Here is an 18,907-nt window from a genome sequence, read left to right on the forward strand (position 1 = left end):
GCTTGGGGGGGCTGCCCGTGGGGGGGGTTGTGATCCTCTGGGGGGGTATAAAAGGGGATGAGCCAGAGAGCTCGGGGTTCAGTCTTAGAGTAAATAGGGGAAGACGGAAGATCGACCAGCTAGGCCCTGGACTCCCCTGGGACGCCGCCCTTATCAGGGCCGCGCAGGACCGAGCCAGTGGCGTGGTCCCGTGAACCAGAGTTAGTACTCTGGGACTCCGGGTACCGTAGCCCGACTGACCAGTGTCGGGCCAGATAGCCTCCCCGTTAGTGGAGGACTAGGGATAAGTCAGGGGTAGCTAATAGAATATTCCCAGCTATCCGGGTGAGGGGGCCGATACACCCCTCTAGTATTGTACGACTACTTGTATAAATAAATACGTGTGCCTTACAACGGTGTCCAAGCGTCCTCAACGGTACTTCATCTGGTGTCAGAAGAACTACGAACATGGACACGTGCCAATCAGCTCGGGCCAAAGTACCACAAATGGAGGACGCCGCTGAAATTGTCGAGCCCGAGACGGCTCAACAAGACATCGTGCAGCCAGGGCCGGACGTGTTCTTACCGGAGCATCGGCATGAAGAGGGGCCGCAGACAGACGGGCTGAGGCTGGCTCACGAAAGGCTGGCTGAACTGCTTTACGCCGCTGCCGTCACGCTGGAGAACATCACGCGGCTGGGGGCTGGTGGTCCACCACGGGGCGAGGGGAGCCGGCGTCCGGAGCGCCTTCCCGCCATTTCCGAAGATTCAAACTTTGAATTTCCCGCCATCGATGCGGCGGCTGCTCGGGGCGTGGCCAGCCTGAACCTCGGGTCCGACATCGGCTTCGCTGGGGCTGCCGCGTCAGCACCAGAGGAGGGTGCGTCATCACGGCTGCGACAGGCGATACCATCTGCCGTTCGTGCCGAAACACAGCCGAGTCGTGGAGACAACAGCCTGCGGGGTTCCACAGCAACCGCTGCGCTGCACCAAAGACTGCCTCTGCTTAAAGAGTTTGTTGGCGCAGAGGGCGACTGGGGCGGCTTCCGGCGACGCTTCCTCGCCCACCAAGAAATGGCTAAATGGTCGGATGCTGAAGCTCTCTGCGCGCTGCCGGCGCTCCTCGACGGCGACGCACTCGCCGCCCTCACATCGGCGCCGAAGGAGAAGCGCTCTACGCTACCGATGGCGCTGCAGCTGCTGGCCGGGGTCTACGGACCTTCAGCGGAATGCAGGCAGCAGTTTTACGACCGCCAGCGGGGCGCGAAGGAGTCGCCCCTGGCATACAGAACGAGTCTCCTGGCGTTGGCCAAGACAGCCTTCCCTCGCATGGACGAGGACGGCGTCGACGCCATGGTGACTGAAAAAATCCTCCTGCTGGCAGACGACCTGGACATCGCCGTCGTTGCACAGGAGGACACGGAGATGACTTCCCTCCAGGCGGCGCGGCTCCTCCACGCCAACCTGCTGTCACAGCGGCGGAAAGCCAGCAGGGCAGCGGCCGGGCGTGCGGTGGCGGCAGCCACCCTCCCGACGGAGGAGGTTTTCGCCGTCGACCATCGTCGGCAGCAGGAGTCGGGAGCACGGTCGGGCCGGGATGGGTCGAGCCGCTTCGACCGTCCGTCATCGCCGCCGGCGCTCCCGCGTTGCTTCAACTGCGGCGTCCGAGGCCATGTCGCCTCGGGGTGCCGCTCTCCTCGACAGCGCAGGACGACGCCTCGTCAGGACGCCGGCCCTCCTCCTCCTCCCAAGCTCCATCAACATGATCCGGCGAGTCGCGGCACCACACATGTTTGGCCTAAGCACATACCTGTCGCACACTCTCGCACCACAACGAATGGGGGGCCGACGTTGCATCGCGACGGGTCAGCGCGCACCACTGTGGGGACTCGAATCGAGCCCGGGCAGTGGTCCGTGTTGGCCCATCGCGTTGTGGCCGCGTCGTCGGGGTCGTCGGCCGTCGTGGGACACATTGACGGGGTTGAGGTACGCATCCTGGTCGACACAGGGGCATCGGCGACCATCATTTCCGAACTAATTTACAACATTTTACCTGTCCAGAGCCGTCCCTTACTGCCAGTTAACGTCCCATTCTATGCTGCTAACGGGGGCTCCCTTGGCATCATTGGACAGATTCGAGCGCAAATTTGTATCGGGGATATCAAATTGTCGGGCCCGATTTTTGTTTCCTCCTCGCTGGCGGTTCCGTGCCTGCTGGGGACGGACTTCTTGGGTAAAATGCCGATTCGTATTTTAATAGACCAGGGATGCATTGAGCTCCCGTCGGGACGGCGCATGGCGTTCCTGCCTTCTCCTACTGCGACTCGGACGGCGTTCGTAACTATACCAGCGTCCGTCGTTAAAACGGTTCGTGTGCCGCCGGGAGCTCAAATGTTAGTGCCTCTAAGACTTCGTCGGCCCTTCGCTGAGGGTATCGGGGCCCAGGGAATCCTGTTAGGACCGTCTAGGGCCGGGGTTAGTGGACCGCATTTGATTCCGGCCCTGACCGTCGTGAGGGGGGACGGGGACCCTTTCATCGCGGTCCTCAATGTGGGATCGCAAACTGTTGTAGTTCCTCAAGGGACGGTGCTTGCGCACGCGACGCCGGTGCCCTGCGAGGAACCAGTTGCGAATCATGTCGGCACTGCTCCCCGGCCGCACCCACGTTCGGACAGCGATGAAGGGTGGCTCGACGCGCTTTGTGCGGGATCGACGGACCTGTCAAATTCTGAACGCCAACAGCTTAGAGCGCTACTGCAGGAATTTTCCGACGTTTTCAGTCGGAACAAATACGATTTGGGTTGCACTCCTCTGCTGCGTCACCATATTGACACGGGTGACAGCGCGCCAATACGCCAGAATCCGTTTCGGTTGAGTCCCGCCGAAAAGGACCATGTCAAATCGGCTATTGATGACATGTTAGCCGCCGACATTATTTCTCCCTCTACCAGCCCTTGGGGAGCGCCGATCGTCCTGGTTAAAAAGCAGGACGGCTCATTGCGGTTTTGCGTTGATTTTCGGCGCCTTAACAAAATTTCGGTTGCCGACGCATACCCACTCCCACGGATGGACGAATCGCTGGACGCCTTGGCGGGAGCGCGATTCTTCTCCACGCTGGATTTGGTTTCGGGATTCTGGCAGCTTCCTCTGGATGATGAATCGAAACCTAAAACTGCTTTCCGTACACCGCACGGCCTGTTCCAATTCAACCGGTTGCTGATGGGCTTACACTCAGCGCCGGCAACCTTCCAGCGTTTGATGGAATTGGTTTTGGCTGGATTGCAATGGGAGTCGTGCCTGATTTATTTGGATGACGTTATCGTCTTCGGTAAAACTTTTGACGAACATCTCCAGAGGTTGCGGGCGGTTTTCCTAAAGATGCGGGCTGCTAATTTGAAGTTCAAGCCCCAAAAATGTCATTTGTTACGCGATTCCGTGCGTTATTTGGGCCACATCGTAGGGCGCTCGGGTATTGCTACCGATCCCGCCAAAACGCAGTGTGTCAGCTCCTGGCCGACTCCCACCTCGGTGGGAGAGGTCAGGAGTTTCATCGGCTTCGCGTCATATTACCGACGGTTCGTCGCTGATTTTGCGACGATTGCCAAACCCCTACACGCCTTAACATCTAAAGGGGTTCGGTTCCACTGGGGTCAGGAGGAGGAAGCTGCTTTTTGCTCCCTTCGGGACGCCCTGATAAAAGCTCCTCCCTTGATTTACCCCGATTTTTCAAAACCGTTTCTGCTCGACACCGATGCGAGCAACACGGGTATTGGGGGCGTGCTTTCCCAGGTGGTTGACGGCGTCGATCGGGTGGTTGCATACGGCAGTCGGGTGTTGTCTCCAGCGGAGCAAAGATATTGTGTCACCCGCAGGGAACTGTTGGCAATTGTCTATTTCATCCAACAGTATCGCCCATATCTGTACGGTCGGCATTTCACCGTCCGCACAGATCATGCGGCACTGCAGTACGCCCTGCGAGTTCAACAGCCATCGGGACAATTGTCCCGATGGTTGGAGATCCTCCAGGATTTTGATTTCGAAACCACCTACCGTAAGGGCGTTCGCCACACCAACGCGGATGCTCTGTCGCGCATGCCAACCACCTCCGAATGTGCATGCCTTCTGGGGTCGGGACGTTGCAAGCCAGCAGGGGACATGTCGGTTCCGGTCCTTGCGGCCGCCGCCGACGGCGAGACAATCGTTCCAAATTCTATTGAACAACAGGGGAAAGATTCCCTGCTGGGTTTGCACATTCAGGAATGGGGGCACCTCCAGATGGAGGATACCTCCCTCCTCGCGTTGCGTCGTCGCGCCGGGGAGGCGGGGCGGGGGTCGGGTGATGCCGACGCATGGGAAATGCACGCGGGGTTGCTGATGCATTGGGACGGAAAATCCCACCGACACCGGCTGGTGGTCCCTTCTGGGTTACGGGGTAGGGTGGTGTGGGCTGCTCATGAGCGCCTCCTCCACCTGGGTACCCAAAAGACCCTCGCCTTGCTCCAGCGTGATTTCTTTTGGCAAGGCATGACAAGGGATGTCTCAGATCTGTTGGCTTCATGCCCTCGGTGTGCGCAGCGAAAACCACCAGCACGGTAATCAAACCCGCCTTTGCAGTCTATCAGGGTCTCCAGAGTGAACGAACTTGTCGCGCTGGATATTCTGGGCCCATTCCCCGCCACCCCTAGGGGTAATAGATATTTGTTAACCGGGGTCGAGTACTTTACGCGCTGGCCTATGGCCTGGCCCCTGGCCAATCAGTCGGCAGCAGCCATCGTCGACGCCTTTGTCCAAGGTTATGTCATGGACAAAGGTGCTCCGGAGCGGCTGCTGACCGACCAGGGTAAAAAATTTTCCGGAAAACTCCTCCAACAGGTCTGTGAGCTCCTGGGAACGAAACAAATTCGTACCTCCCCCTATCACCCGCAAACTGACGGGATGGTCGAGCGTCTGCATCGCACCATCTCGTCTATGTTGTCACAGCAGGTTTCGGACTCACAGACCGATTGGGACTTGCAAATTTATGGGGTCTTGGCAGCATACAGATTGGCCCCCCATGCTGCAACAGGATTTTCACCCTTCTTCCTCATGTATGGCCGCGATCCTGACCCACCTGTTCGGGCGCAGCTGCAGATCCCCACGCCGCTGGGTAAAACTAAATTAGTTGACCATGTTAAATTCAACCTTGCTAAATTGGCTGAGGCACGGGATGCTGCCATGCTAAATTCCAACCAGCGTCAGAAAGCAAATGAGCGCATCAGACTGGGTCGCGCGCACGTGCTGCAGTGGAAGCCGGGGGACAGGGCATGGCTGCACTGCCCCCAGGTACCACTCGCGACATCCTCTAAACTGGTGCGGCCGTGGCGGGGTCCTGTCGAGGTGGTCGAGGTTTTGCGGCCTCAGTGCGTTCGCATCAAATGGGGGAAGCGCCGGTGGTTTGTGCACCCCTCGAGACTTAAACCATTCGTTGCGGTGCGAGGCCCCACTCCACACACGCGTGGCCAAACATGTGGGGGGTCGGCCGACTCAAAGGGTCCGTCTCGGCTGCTCTCGCCTGACGTGTTGCCGGCTGTCCCGCCCACAGGTGCACCGGGATTGACGGGCTCGCACCCAACCACCTCTACGGGGGATGCCGAGGGTCTCGCGACGTCAAGCGCGGACTCACTGCAGAATGGACAGCTGCCACCGGACGGTCCGCCATCCGGGGTTGCCCCGTGTGACGGGCCTGCAGCAAGGACGCGCGCAAAAATGCGCAGACTCTTGTGATGCATTAAAAGGAAATTTATTTCTCTCGTGTACGGTTGCGGGGTGCTGCGTCGGTGGGGTGCTCCTGCCACATTGTGTTGTGTTGTGTTGCGTGTGTGCTAGGGGTTCCTTGCTAAAATTGTATATACGTCGCTCTTACGGAATTCGTATTTATTCAGGGGGGGTGCGTCAGGTTGTTTTCCCTTCGGGGTTTGTTGGTTCTTGTTGTTGTTCTCTTCACGTTATGGTTAAAATTGTTTTTTTGAGGCACACGCGGAGGTCAAGGGGTTAATAAACCTTTATTGAAGTTGTTGCAGCCGGGACGGCTGCGAGCTGTACAGGGGGGGGTGATGTAGGGCTGTTACAGAGGGGCTGTTTGTGTAGGGCTGTATGCATAGGATCAAACGGGTAACAAACACAGTGGGCGGGGCTCCGTCAGTACACGGGGAGGTGCCCGCAACGACGTCCGCACCGGGCGGCTTGGGGGGGCTGCCCGTGGGGGGGGGTTGTGATCCTCTGGGGGGGTATAAAAGGGGATGAGCCAGAGAGCTCGGGGTTCAGTCTTAGAGTAAATAGGGGAAGACGGAAGATCGACCAGCTAGGCCCTGGACTCCCCTGGGACGCCGCCCTTATCAGGGCCGCGCAGGACCGAGCCAGTGGCGTGGTCCCGTGAACCAGAGTTAGTACTCTGGGACTCCGGGTACCGTAGCCCGACTGACCAGTGTCGGGCCAGATAGCCTCCCCGTTAGTGGAGGACTAGGGATAGGTCAGGGGTAGCTAATAGAATATTCCCAGCTATCCGGGTGAGGGGGCCGATACACCCCTCTAGTATTCTACGACTACTTGTATAAATAAATACGTGTGCCTTACAACGGTGTCCAAGCGTCCTCAACGGTACTTCACTTGTAAGAGGCTCGGTTGAGTTTGTGGGTAGTAGTGGATGGTTGAGTTAGTGGATGCTTGAGTTAGTGGGAACTTGAGTTGATGGGTGGTTGAATTATTGGGTGTTTGAATTATTGGGTGGTTGAGTGATGGGTGGGTGAATAATTATGTGGTTAGTGGGTGAGTAGCTGAGTAGCTGAGGGAGTTGTTGGGTGTGTGTGTGGGTTAAAATTGAGTAGGTGACATGGTGAGTGGATGTGTATTTGACTGGGTGAGTAGGTGAGTGGCTAGGTGAGTATGTGAGTGGATTAATGAGTGAGTGGATGAGGGGGTGTGTGTGTGTGAGTGGGTGAGTGTGTGGGTAGGTTAGGTGGGTAGTGGGTGGGTTAGAAATTTAGTGAGTGGGTTAGTGATTGGGTGAGTGAGTGGGTGGGTGAGTTGTGGTTGAAAGAGTCAGTTTCAGAGTGAGTTGATGGGTTAGAGATTGACTCGCTCAGTGAGTGCTGGGTGGGTTAGTGAGTTATTGGGTAGGTGAGTTGGTGTTACTGTGTGGGTGCTTGACTGGGTGGCTGGGTGTCCAAATTAACGGGTGTGAGTCGGTGAGTGGGTTAGAGATTGAGTGAGTCATTGTATGATTGAGTGGGTGAGTGGATGGGTGAGTAACTGAGTGGGTGGGTGAGTGTTTGGGTGGGTTCATTAGTGAGTGGATGGGTTATTGAGTGAGAGGGTGGGTATTTGAGTAAGTGGTGTGAGTGAACAGATGAATGGGTGGGTGGTTGAGTGGGTGGTTGGGTGAGTGGGTGAGTGACTGGTGGGTGGGTAAGTTAATGTGGGAGGTTGAGTGGGTAAGTTAGTAGGTGGGTGAGTGGGTTGGTGAGTCAGAGTGGGGCACCACGGTGGTGGGATATTAACTACCTCGCCTAGTATACAGGCAGTCATGGATTCCATCCTGACCCTGTCGACTATATATTTGGAATGTGCTTGTTCTCCCCGTGGTCACGTGGATTTTTCTCCGGGTCCTTGGGGTTTTACCTCTGCATTGAGAATAAACATGCATTCAGAGGATTTGGCTGCAATACATGGAGATGTGATAAGCCACTTTATAACAAGGTCGCTTTTGAAAAAAAATCTATATAGCTGTGGGCCTTAGCTTGTACAATTAGAAATAGTTTAGTTTTAGTTTATTGGGTGCGTGAGTGGGTAGGTGAGTGATTGAGTGCGTGGGTGGTTAGGTGGGTGTGTTAGTAGGGGAGTGAATAGGTGAGTGGGTGGGTAGGTGGGTGCACAGGTAAGTTCTTGAGTGGCTTGGTGTGTAGATGAGTGAGTGGCTTAGCGGTTGAGTGGATGGCAGGGTGAGTGGGATTGCGAGTGGGTGAGTGTATGGGTGGCTTTAGTAGTTGAGTGGGTGGGTAAGTCAGATAAAGAGGCACCACAGTGGCGAGATGTTAACTCCCTCGCTTGGTATATTGGACATAATAAAAAAGAAACTCATGGATGACATTGGTCGCGAAAGCCGACGTATTAAACTGGTATATTGGATTTCGTAGGTTTGACCCCAACCATGATGCCTGTATATTTTGAGTTTGCATGTTCTCCCTGTGGTCTCTCTGGGGTTTCCCTTCACATTTATAGGATATTGGCTGCTATAAATGTTTACGTGATAACTCTCTTCGTTAAACTATCATTTGTAGCCAGGTCGCTTCTGAAAAATATCTATATAGCTCATTGGGCCTTGCCTAGTAAAATAAAAACAAGTTTAGTTTTTGGTTCGTGGGTGAGTGGTTTGGTGGTTGGGTGGTTAAATGGGGGTTGGGTGGTTGAGTTGGTGGGTGGGTCATTGTGTGAGTGGATGGGTATTTGAGTACGTGGTGTGAGTGAGTAGGTGAATGGTTGGGTGAGTCAGAGAATGGGGCACCACGGTGCCCACCTGATATACAGGTGGGCATGGACTTGATCCCGGCCCTGCCGCCTGTATATTTGAAGTTTGCCTATTTTCCCCGAGGTCACCTGGATTTTTCTCCGGGTTCTCCGGGCTTTTCCTCCACATTTAGAAACATGCATTTATAGGATTTGGCTGCTATAATTTTCCGCGTGATAAGCCACTTAGTTAAGCTATCATTTGTGGCCAGGTTGCTTCTGAAAATATTTATATAGCTCTGTGGGCCTTACCTTGTAAAATAAAAAATTGTTTAATTTCGTTTATTGGGTGGGTGAGTGGGATGTTGAGTGCATGGGTGGGTGGGCGTGTGATTGGGGGAGTGAATAGGTGAGTGGGTGGGTGAGTCGATTGTTGAGTGGGTGGGTGAGTCGATTGTTGAGTGAGTGGGTTAGTGGATGGGTGAGTGAGTAGGTTGTTGGGTGAGTGTGTGGGTTGGTGGGTGATTTAATAAGTGGGTGAGTGAGGGGCAGGGTGAATGATTGGGTGGTGGGTGAGTGGATGAGTTGTTTTGAGTAGGGTGATTGATTGCGAATGGGTGATTGAGTTTGTGGGTGGGTAGGTGAGTGGGTGAATGGGTGTATTGGTAAGTGAGCGTGTGAGTTAGTCGGTACGATGATTGAGCGGGTGGCTGCCTGAGTGCGGAGAAGATGGGTGGTTAAGTTAGTGGGTAGGTGAGTTGGTGGGTGGTTGAGTGAGTGGGTGGGCGAGTGAGTTAGTGGGTGAGTTTGTGAATAGTTAAGGTGAGTGACTAGGTGGGTCAGTGTGTGAGTGGGTGCGGGAGTGGGTGAGAGGTGGGTTGGTGATTTGGTGAGAGGATGAGTGATTTGGTGGGTTATAGATTCAATGGGTGGGTGAGTGAGTGAATGGGTTAGAGATTTAGTGGGTGGGTGAGGTAGTGAGTGGGTGCATGGTTGGGCGGGTGATTGAGTTAGTGGGTGGGTGGATGGGTGAGGGAATATGGGAGGTTGAGTGGGTGAGTTAGTGTGTGGGTTGGTGAGTCAGTGTGAGGCACCGCGGTGGCGAGATGTTAACTACCTCGCCTAGTAGTATGCTATACAGCATATACATTGTTCACACCCACAACTTCACTCCATATGTACTGTATATGTAGTGTTGACAAAATAGGCAGACTTCCCTTTGTAGGCAACACCGTTTATTCGCTCTAAAGACTAAGAGCGTCCCTAACATGGAGAGGTATCGGCCTTAATTCTAGATTTGAAGCTTTCGTGACTGCAAGGATTCATATTCTTAGGTTTTTTCGGTAAAGTCACGTAGGTAAAAACATAAAAATGAATGAAAATAAAATAAAACAAAAAATCACGATGTGTTGCCTCCGAAACGTCGTGATTTTTTGTTTTATTTTATTTTCATTAATTTTGATGTTTTTACCTACGTGACTTTACCGAAAAAACCTAAGAATAGGTATCTGCCTCTCCCACCCGATAGCCTAGAGGATACGTCCTCACACTTAGTGTGCCCTCACACTATTCTCTGCTATCGGGAATTCCTCCGCTAAGGGACCTAGGGGAGGCTATGCTCACCCGACCTTGTCAGGGTAACGGGTGCCGCCACTGGGCCGTTCGGACCTGGCCCTGACAAGGGCCGGGGGTCGGAAGTGCCAGGGCGCTATCTAGATGAATTCGGGTCTTGAGGTGAGTGTGGACTGACTCACGCTGGGAGAGCTGCCCTTTTTATACTCCTCTCTCCCAACCGCCCTCTCTCGAGAGAGGCTTGGAATTGAACTCAGCCAGCGGGATTATGGTGCAATACAGAAAACCACTGCACCACCACTCCACACTAACACAGCTGAACTGAAGCGATGGTGATATCTGAAATAGTTCTGAGCTCCCTTTTCACCAACTTACACTCATCAACGTAGAAAAGTATGGTCAAACAACCTCCATGACTGACACAGTGTGTGGAGGGCTTCATGTCGTAGTGGATTGACAAAGGGGCTGTAAATAATTATACTTAGTCTTCAACATTCACTTTACAACAACTGAGGTTTTGAGGAGATTCTTGTACAAAAAAAGGCGGCTGTAGCGGGAGTGAATCCGTTGACTCTGCGCACAGCTTGGTGGACTCCACCAAGCCGCTGCAACCCCCGGGCAGATCTCAATAAACGTTCAAATGCCGCATCTGTGGTGAATAGCGTTTTTGATTTAATGCTGACTGGACATAATGACAGCTGTCCGACTCTAGTTTTGCGCGGATCCCACAGCCATCACTCTGTGGCCCGCATCCGTGGAAGCTCGCAAACGGAATGCCCAGTGGTCCTCTTGGCGGTGCTGCCCTGTCGCTTAGTCTGGCATGAGCTCAAGCAGCTCCGAGTCCGACAGTCCGTTAGCAGATATGATCCGGTCGAGCTCACGCTGGTAGCTCTCGGGATTACGTAGGAAGTGCGGCAGCCGCGTCTTCTCTGCTGTGGCCAGCGGACGCAGCCGCTCCACGTCCTCGATGGAGACCTGCCAGAGGGGGCCCGGAGTCGGCTCAGTGGTGACGGTGCAAGCGAGAGTTCGGAGGGCCGAGAAATATAGCTTCAGTGCTTGGCTACCAAGAGTCACTCATAAACCAATGGAACATCGAGCACTGCCTCTGGAGCAATGTTTCTAAATGCCAGCCCTCGTGACCTCCCAGGGAACAGCTTTACATGATTGCAAATCGTCATGTGCACAAAATACGTCGTGGTTTAATTTGCAGATGAATTGAAAAAAAAACCCTGGGCATAGGACGAGTTTGGAATCATTGCTCTTGACCATCCAGCACTACCACGACACACTGTGCATCAATACCAGGCCAACACAACACTAATGCTAATGCTACAAGACCATGACATCAACATTTTCTCAGTTTACATTGTTTAATTATATTAGCATTACTCTTCTTTCCATCACCAGTAAGACCCACCAGATTATCTGGTGTTTGGTCATAACATTGACATCAAACCTTTGCATGTGCACGAGCATGTACGTGTGTGCACATATACGTACACTTATGTGTATCCTTGTGTGCGTGCATGCATACGTGTGAGCACATGGGCTCGTGTGTGCATGTGTGTGTACGTATCGATAACCATGCACGCTTGCATTGACGAGCATGAACTCGCCTTGCCCAGGGTGTAGAGCATCTGGAAGTCAATGGAGCGGCGGTGGCGCAGGATGGCGAGGACGCCCGTCAGGTAAACCTGGTCTTTGTTGAAGCAGCCTGGAGCCCGAAAACACGGTCGTGCCACCCGGCATTAGCCCAACCGCGTGACCATCGCGGAAGCCGCATACTCGCTACCTACGGATACAATGAAGTCGTTGCTTAACGCGTGGTGTTCACATAACCCGTTTTCGCTGGACAGTTTTCCCTCCTTTTTCACGTACTTGCTATCTGCTACTTTGGCTATCTGCAAATCGTATTTGGAACTCTACATCACTGCATCGAGAGAAAGTGATGAGATAATTTAAGGTAAGTTAATTTAGAAACTACTAGCGGGAAGTACCCGGCGTTGCCGGGTGAAAAAGACACACATCGACTTAGACCCACACAGACATCGACCCACACACGCAAACACATCTACTTACACACAGATATGGACTCGCACACACAGACATCCATTTTATATACACACACATGGAGTTACACACACAAATCGACGTACACACATACAGCGACTCACACACACACACATACGTAGACTCTCACACACACATCGACCTAAGCACACATATGGACTTACACACACATGGACCCACGCACACACATCGACTTACACACACATATGGACTAACACACACACATATGGACTCACACACACATCGACAGACATACGTAGATACACACACAGTGACTTACATACTCACATGGAGCCATACACACACATCGACTAACACACACACACATCGACTAAGACAACAACAACAACAACCGCCATTCGCCACTAAGTGGCGGTGACGTCACCACGACGCTTGTGCCAGGCCAAGTGCACCTTGAGGCCACGTGAAGTGTCGAACGCCCGCTGGCAAGAGGTCACGGGGCAGACCCAGCAGGTGCCACGGGTCGACTGACCGAGATGCCCGAGATGACTGGCTGATGCACCACCTGTGCCCCCTACCGTACCAACTTGCTGTGCTTTAGCCACCCGGCGCTCCGCTCGTTGTTGTGAGCGTCGCTCCTCTGCCCTCCGTTGTTGTTGGAGGGCGACTGCCTCCAACTGCCCAGTAGCGTCCTTCACGAGCCTCCTCCACTGAGGCCGATCTTGACACCGCTGGTACCAGTCATCGGTAAGTCCACTTAGCTCCACGTCCTCCCGTACCACATCACTCCATCTCTTCTCTAGCCCGTGCCGCGCCCGTTTAGCCCCCTCGATCCGGCCGAACAAAAGCTGTTTAGGCATGCGGTAGCTGGGCATGCGGGCTGCATGACCCAGCCAACGCAGCCTTGCCTGCCGGAGGAGCTCACCGATGGGACTTTGCCCAGATCTTTCAAGGATTTGTGAGCTCCTCACACAATCCAGCCTGGTTAAACCCAGGATGGATCGTAGGCAGGCCAGCCTAAATGTTTCCAACCGGCGAAGATGCTCCATTAGGGGGGTCCACGTTTCGCAAGCGTAGAGGAGGGAATGACCGTGGCCGAGAAGACCTGAAGCTTCGTGCGGAGCGACAGACCAGGTAGCTTCCACACAGCGTTATGAAACCGATGAAAATATAATGCCGCTCGACTGATTCGGAGTGAGACCTCTGCTGATAAACTGGAGCCGGTCATAAGCACACTGCCCAGGTATGGGAAACTCTCCACTCTCTCCACAACTGCCCCATCACCGATTGGGAGTTGAGGGGGTGGAGTGTCCGATGGTACAAAATACCCAGGCAGGTGCTTAGTTTTGGTGGGACTGATGGTAAGGCCCCACCTCTAAGTGGCACGCTCCAGTCTCAGCAGCAGCGTCTCCAACTCCTCTTCTGAATGAGCAGCTATTACCAAATCATCGGCATACATAACGTGGTTGACCAATAGGGAGCCATCCCTTGATCGCACCCGGGCGTCGATCAGCCTCCCATTATATCTGTACCAAATGGAAATTGCCCCGGTACAGCTATTGAAGGCTTCACGAACTACGCAGTTGAAATAGATGTTAAATAATGTGGGAGCCAGAGGACATCCCTGTCGCACCCCAAGGTGTGCAGGGAAAGGCTCCGACTCCCGGCCACGTAGTTTTACCCGGGCCCGCTCACCATCATGAAGGTCCTTAATGATCGTGAGCAGAGGGTCAGGGACTCCGAAAGCACGAAGAACAACCCTGAGCCCAGGCCTACTGATGGTATCATAGGCCTTGACCAGGTCAATAAAGCAGAGATGTAGGTCTTGTTGGAATTCCCTACACCTCTGCTGTAGCAGACGGACAGAAAATATGGCATCTGTACAGCACCGCCCTTTCCTGAAACCGCATTGGGGCTCCATAAGCCTCTCCTCAGCGTGTCTAGCAAGGCGATGTTGAATAATCCTTGCCAGGACCTTTCCCGGCACACTGAGGAGTGTGATGCCCCTGTAGTTGTTAGTCTGTGCGGTCCCCCTTCTTAAAGAGGGGGACCACCAGGGCATCCTTCCAGTCCTGCGATACCCGTCGAGCGGTCCAGACTGTTGTTATGATGTGATATAGGGCAGTCTGTGCACAAGCGCCACCCTCCCTCAGCATTTCGCTTGGGAGATCATTTCTGCCCGGTGCCTTTCCTGGTCTCAGACTCCGGATCGCCTTCAGTACTTCCTCAACAGATGGCACCTCAGCCAGCCACTCACAGGGGGTGACCTCCTCCAATATTTGAGGCATCGCAGCCTCAGCAGGGTTATCCCCACTTTGTGCCATGATGTTTTCCTGGCTGAGAGATTTTCCCTCCCCCAGGACCTCACAGAAATGCTCAGCAAATCTGCAAACCTGTTCCTGGGGGTCGGAGTTTGGATCACCATTTTTTCCCCTAATGATGGTAATAGGTATGGCGCTGCAGGTTACTTTTTTGATGGAGTTAAATAGTGATTTGTGATCGCGGGCCACTGAGGCAGATTCCATCTCCTCAGCAACCCGCGACCACCACCCATCCTTGCAGCGCCTTACGGCTCTCCGAACCTCCGAGCGAAGGCTGCAGTAAACCTCCTCATTCTCTGACGTGGGATGCTGTAGCCGATGAGAGTGGGCCTGTCGCTTTTTCTCAATTAACCTGAACACCTCCTCTGTCAGCCAGGGTTTCTGGGGAGGTCTGGACCGCGTACCCAAAGCAGACATTGCAGCTGCATGAGTCACAGTCTTAAACCTCGCCCATTTACCCTCGATATCAGGTGGAGTGGGGGACGATGCCAACCCCAGCTGCAAGCGATGATGAAATTCTCGCTTGCAACTTTCATCAGCTAACTGAGACCAGGCCACTTTTGGTTGAAATGGGATCCTGGCTGTACACCCACCACTGGAGTGGAAGAATGGCAGGCGCATCTTACAGATGACTAGTCGATGGTCAGAGGGCAGATCATCTCCACGGTAGGTCCTGGTGTCAAGGACATGGGCTCGCATCCGCTGGTCCGTCACTATGTAGTCCAGCAGATGTTCTTGCTTGGACCCGGCATGCATCCATGATGTTGTGGATGCGCTGATGCCGGAAGAGCTGCACAAAAATCTAGCAGCCTCCTACCGTTGTTATTGAGCTGATCTGGCCCATGCCTTCCAATCACTCCAGACCAGGTGCCAGCATCATGACCAACTCGGGCATTGAAGTCACCCAACAAGATGACTCTGTCCCGAGTGGCCACTTTAGCCAGCACCTGTGACAGGAGGTCATAGAAAGCGTCTGACTCATCGGCTTTGCCTGCATCCCTCCATGGATGTTCGTCTTCGGTGGGGGCATAAGTAACCACGACCACCACTCCTCGCCTCTGGTTGATGGGAAGGCGAGCCGAAAGTATCCTGGGGCTTACAGCTTCCCACACCTCACCGCCACGCTCCCACGCCCCCTTCATTCTTTTGTTCAGAAGAAGAGCCACTCCCTGTTGTTTGGCAGTCTCCTGCCCCGAGTGGAGGACTGTCCACCCCTCATGGTGGCAGGAGCCAGAACCGGTCCACCGGACCTCCTGAATGCCACAGAGATCTAGGCGGTACCGGTCCAGCTCCCGACAGAGGAGTGGCAGCCTCTCCTCCGCAGTGAGCGTTCGAACATTCCACGTGGCCATCCGCAATGGTTTTTTGTTGTTTCTGGAGGAGCCCCGAGGGTGAAAATTCAATCTCCTGGCTCCGCCAAATGGGGTTTGGCCAGGAGACGTCATAAAAGCCTGACCCCCCGGGGCCTCCGGCACAAGCTTATTAGTTACAGGTTTATATTTAACTCGTAGTTTAGTGGTGGTTAATTGAAGGTGGAGGGGTTACCAGCCCCTCGCACCCGTCCAGAGCCCCCGTTTAGCCACTGTGGTGGTCACAGACGCCATGAGGGGAGAGGCCAATGGGCATTGGCCCTCCCCCCACAGCACTGCCCACGACAGTGTTGCCCGTCCGGCACCGCGAGGAGGTAGGAGGTTGTTTTGCCGGAATAACACACACACAGCGACTGACACACACACATGGACTGACTCGCACACTTGGACTCACACACACACTCATAGACTTACACAGCAATCCCCAATGATGCACAGCTAGAGCAATGTTCTCTTTGAGAACAAAGGTCTTCCCAGTACTGGCAGGTGCATCAAGGAAAAAGAAGACTAGATTTGTAGTCTCAATGTCTTCCAAGATTTCCGTGTAGGCTTCTATTTGTGCATCCATCAGCTTTGGTTAATTTTTCTAAATACATTTAAGAAGCTGTAAAGCATGATAGCATATTTAACGTAGGATCTCTTAAGCAAGGACATGCAGGTTGTCCCTATAGGGTGTTGGTAGTCCCATAGACGGGAGGTATTTTCCACCAATAGAGTGCAGTTTGTCCTGAAGGAGGATGAGGGCCTGTTTGAAGATGACATCAGAAAAGTTGACGTCGAGGTTTGTATTTTCTCATTCAGCTCCGTTAAGGATCTCCTCACTCATGCCCTCTTTGTATTTTTGCCAGAGTCCCATGGGGTTAGATGGGCTGCAAACTTGAAGATTTATGCAGAAGAGCAATGTCAGTTGGAAAGGGGACTGACCAACAGAAGCTTCTGTCATAGCGTTATGAAGATGGTGATCATGCGCAAGAATTGCACGAAGATTGCAAGCTTCCCTGTATGTTTGACAGACAACTCCTTCCATTGTTTAGAGGTCTTGGAAAGATTTGTGCCCTTTGGCAACATGGAGAAGTATTGGGAGAAAATAGCACTGCTCATTGTTGGGATGAACTGCGTAGACTCATCCTAAGGCATCAGATTCACCGTCAGCAGCACGATGCTTCCATTTTTTTGAGCAGTCCATGTATAGTAGGAGGGAACTTAATGGAGAGCAGATTGGCAGCAAATGGGTCACTTGGGCACAAAACAAAGAACGCCATCAGGGTGGTATCTAGTGGAGCCAGGGCCTGTTGTTGGGCATTTCCTTTGGTGACGTAGATGCGTTGACCATTTTGGAGATGAAGTGCCAAATGGACGACTGTGGGGGAACGGTCATGGATGGGAAAGCCAATAATTATGCAAATGGCCTCATTGTTGCTGATGTATGTTCCTTGGAAAAAAGTTTGAGCTCATGCACACTTTGCCCCTCTGTTTTGTAAGGCAAAGACAGCCATGTCAGAGCCTTTATTGATGTATTGGCAAAAATATTTAATGGCTTCTTCTAGAATAGCAGAATTTCACATTAAAGTGGGCCTGGAAGATCTTGCAAAGAGGGCAGTAGGGAGGCAGGTCTGAGCGTTGTTTGAAATCCACCATGCTCAGTATTTTTGTGACGATCAGCCCACATTGTGACCGTTTGCATCTCCTTTGGCATTGATGGCGTCCCAGAGATGAGCGCTCACTCTCAATGTTGGCATACTCATCAACAACATACTGGTGAAAGAGGTTGGCGCACCATAATATGTGGTTTCCTCCTCTGTCTATGATCACGAAGGAATATAAGTTTTTTTAGAGGAGCCAGTTTTTTGAGGATGTCTTTGTCCTGCAGCTTTGTAATTTAATTGGAGGAATCTTGACGTGGTATCCATCTTGGCCTTGCGACAGGAAAATGTGTTATTGTAGGGCATTGTATGCTCTGTTAGTGTCAGGAAATCGTGCGATGGTGTTTTCTTGGTATGGAAGAACAATGTCTCTCTCACAATGTTCCTCACCCACCGTAAGAAAGCAAGGTCAACAATATATGGGGCATTAAACCTCCCTGCATGCTCCCCGCTTTGGTGGAAAGTAAAGGTGCGGTACGGCAAAATTTAAATGGGTGATGTTCGAATGAATGTAACAAAACGATAGACGAAATGCAATGGGCTGTTGCTAAGAAAGTCCAACGTATTTAGCAGTATAACATATTAATCAGCATCGCAGTACTACGTATCAGTAAATAGTGTGATGTGAGCAATCGAAACAATATAAATGCATTGAAGAAATAAGCTGACATAAGTGTGCATTAAAGTGCAGCAGTACGCACAGGTAAGTTGAGAAGCAGGCTACATACTTCGATTTAAAGCTTTCGTGACTGCAGAGATTCATCTTCTTGGTTCTTTCGGTAAAGTCACGTAGAAGGGAAGTAATAAAATAATAAAAATAAAACATAATAAAATAATCCTCACGACGTTTCGGCCACAACGCAAGCAGCCGTCCGAGAGACCTGGTCTTCACCTGAGGACGGCTGCTTGCGTTGTGGTCGAAACGTCGTGAGAATTATTTTATTATGTTTTATTTTTATTATTTTATTACTTCCGTTCTACGTGACTTTACCGAAAGAACCAAGAAGAAGGCTACATACTCGTTGGTTCTTTCGGTAAAGTCACGTAGGTATAAAATAAAATAAATCACATCGTATGGATTCCTGCAGTCACGAAAGCTTCAAATCAAGATTAAGCAGGCTACAGTTTAGATTATAGACTGCCAGTACGCCGACTCAATGACATAAGCATTGCTACAGTCCACATAAAAAGTTGAAAATACGGTTAGCAGTTGAAAAAGCAGGATACAGTCGACATGAAAGGCTGGCAGTACACTGAGGGAAAGAAGCAGGCAACAGATTATAGACTGGCATACACTCATAATGGACAAAAGCAAAATTAGATAATAGTGGCAGTACACTGACATTAATTAACCAGCAAACAGCAGGCCACAGCACAGACTGGCAGTAGACCGTCGCAGCGTCATAAAAACACCTAAAAAGAAAATATTTAGCAACCTAATAATTAAATATTAGTTTTCTGCACACAAACATTATTATTGTAATATTTGCCAACTTATTAGTTTCATAAT

At 52.4% G+C, this 18,907-nt stretch overlaps 1 protein-coding gene across 7 annotated transcripts in view; it reads right to left on the bottom strand.

The window, feature by feature from the left end:
• Positions 1-9,721: 9,721 nt before the first annotated feature.
• LOC133354898 (putative tyrosine carboxypeptidase MATCAP2) overlaps positions 9,722-18,907 on the bottom strand; it is a 65,213-nt gene continuing 56,027 nt past the window's right edge. For 4 of the 7 annotated variants that reach the window (XM_061572077.1, XM_061572076.1, XM_061572075.1 and 1 more), the window contains 2 exons: positions 11,649-11,746; positions 9,725-11,007 (listed from right to left, as the gene is read on the bottom strand). In XM_061572077.1, coding sequence (XP_061428061.1) covers positions 10,843-11,007; positions 11,649-11,746 — 263 coding nt within the window. In that variant the 3' untranslated portion in view covers positions 9,725-10,842. Of the gene's footprint in view, positions 11,008-11,587; positions 11,825-18,907 lie in introns of those variants that run through there. The other 3 variants (XM_061572079.1, XR_009756643.1, XM_061572081.1) reach the window with 3 other exon arrangements.

The sequence above is a fragment of the Lethenteron reissneri genome, chromosome 49, assembly GCF_015708825.2.
Source record: "Lethenteron reissneri isolate LAM-NWPU_2019-01 chromosome 49, ASM1570882v1, whole genome shotgun sequence".
NCBI classification, from domain to species: Eukaryota; Metazoa; Chordata; class Hyperoartia; order Petromyzontiformes; family Petromyzontidae; genus Lethenteron; species Lethenteron reissneri.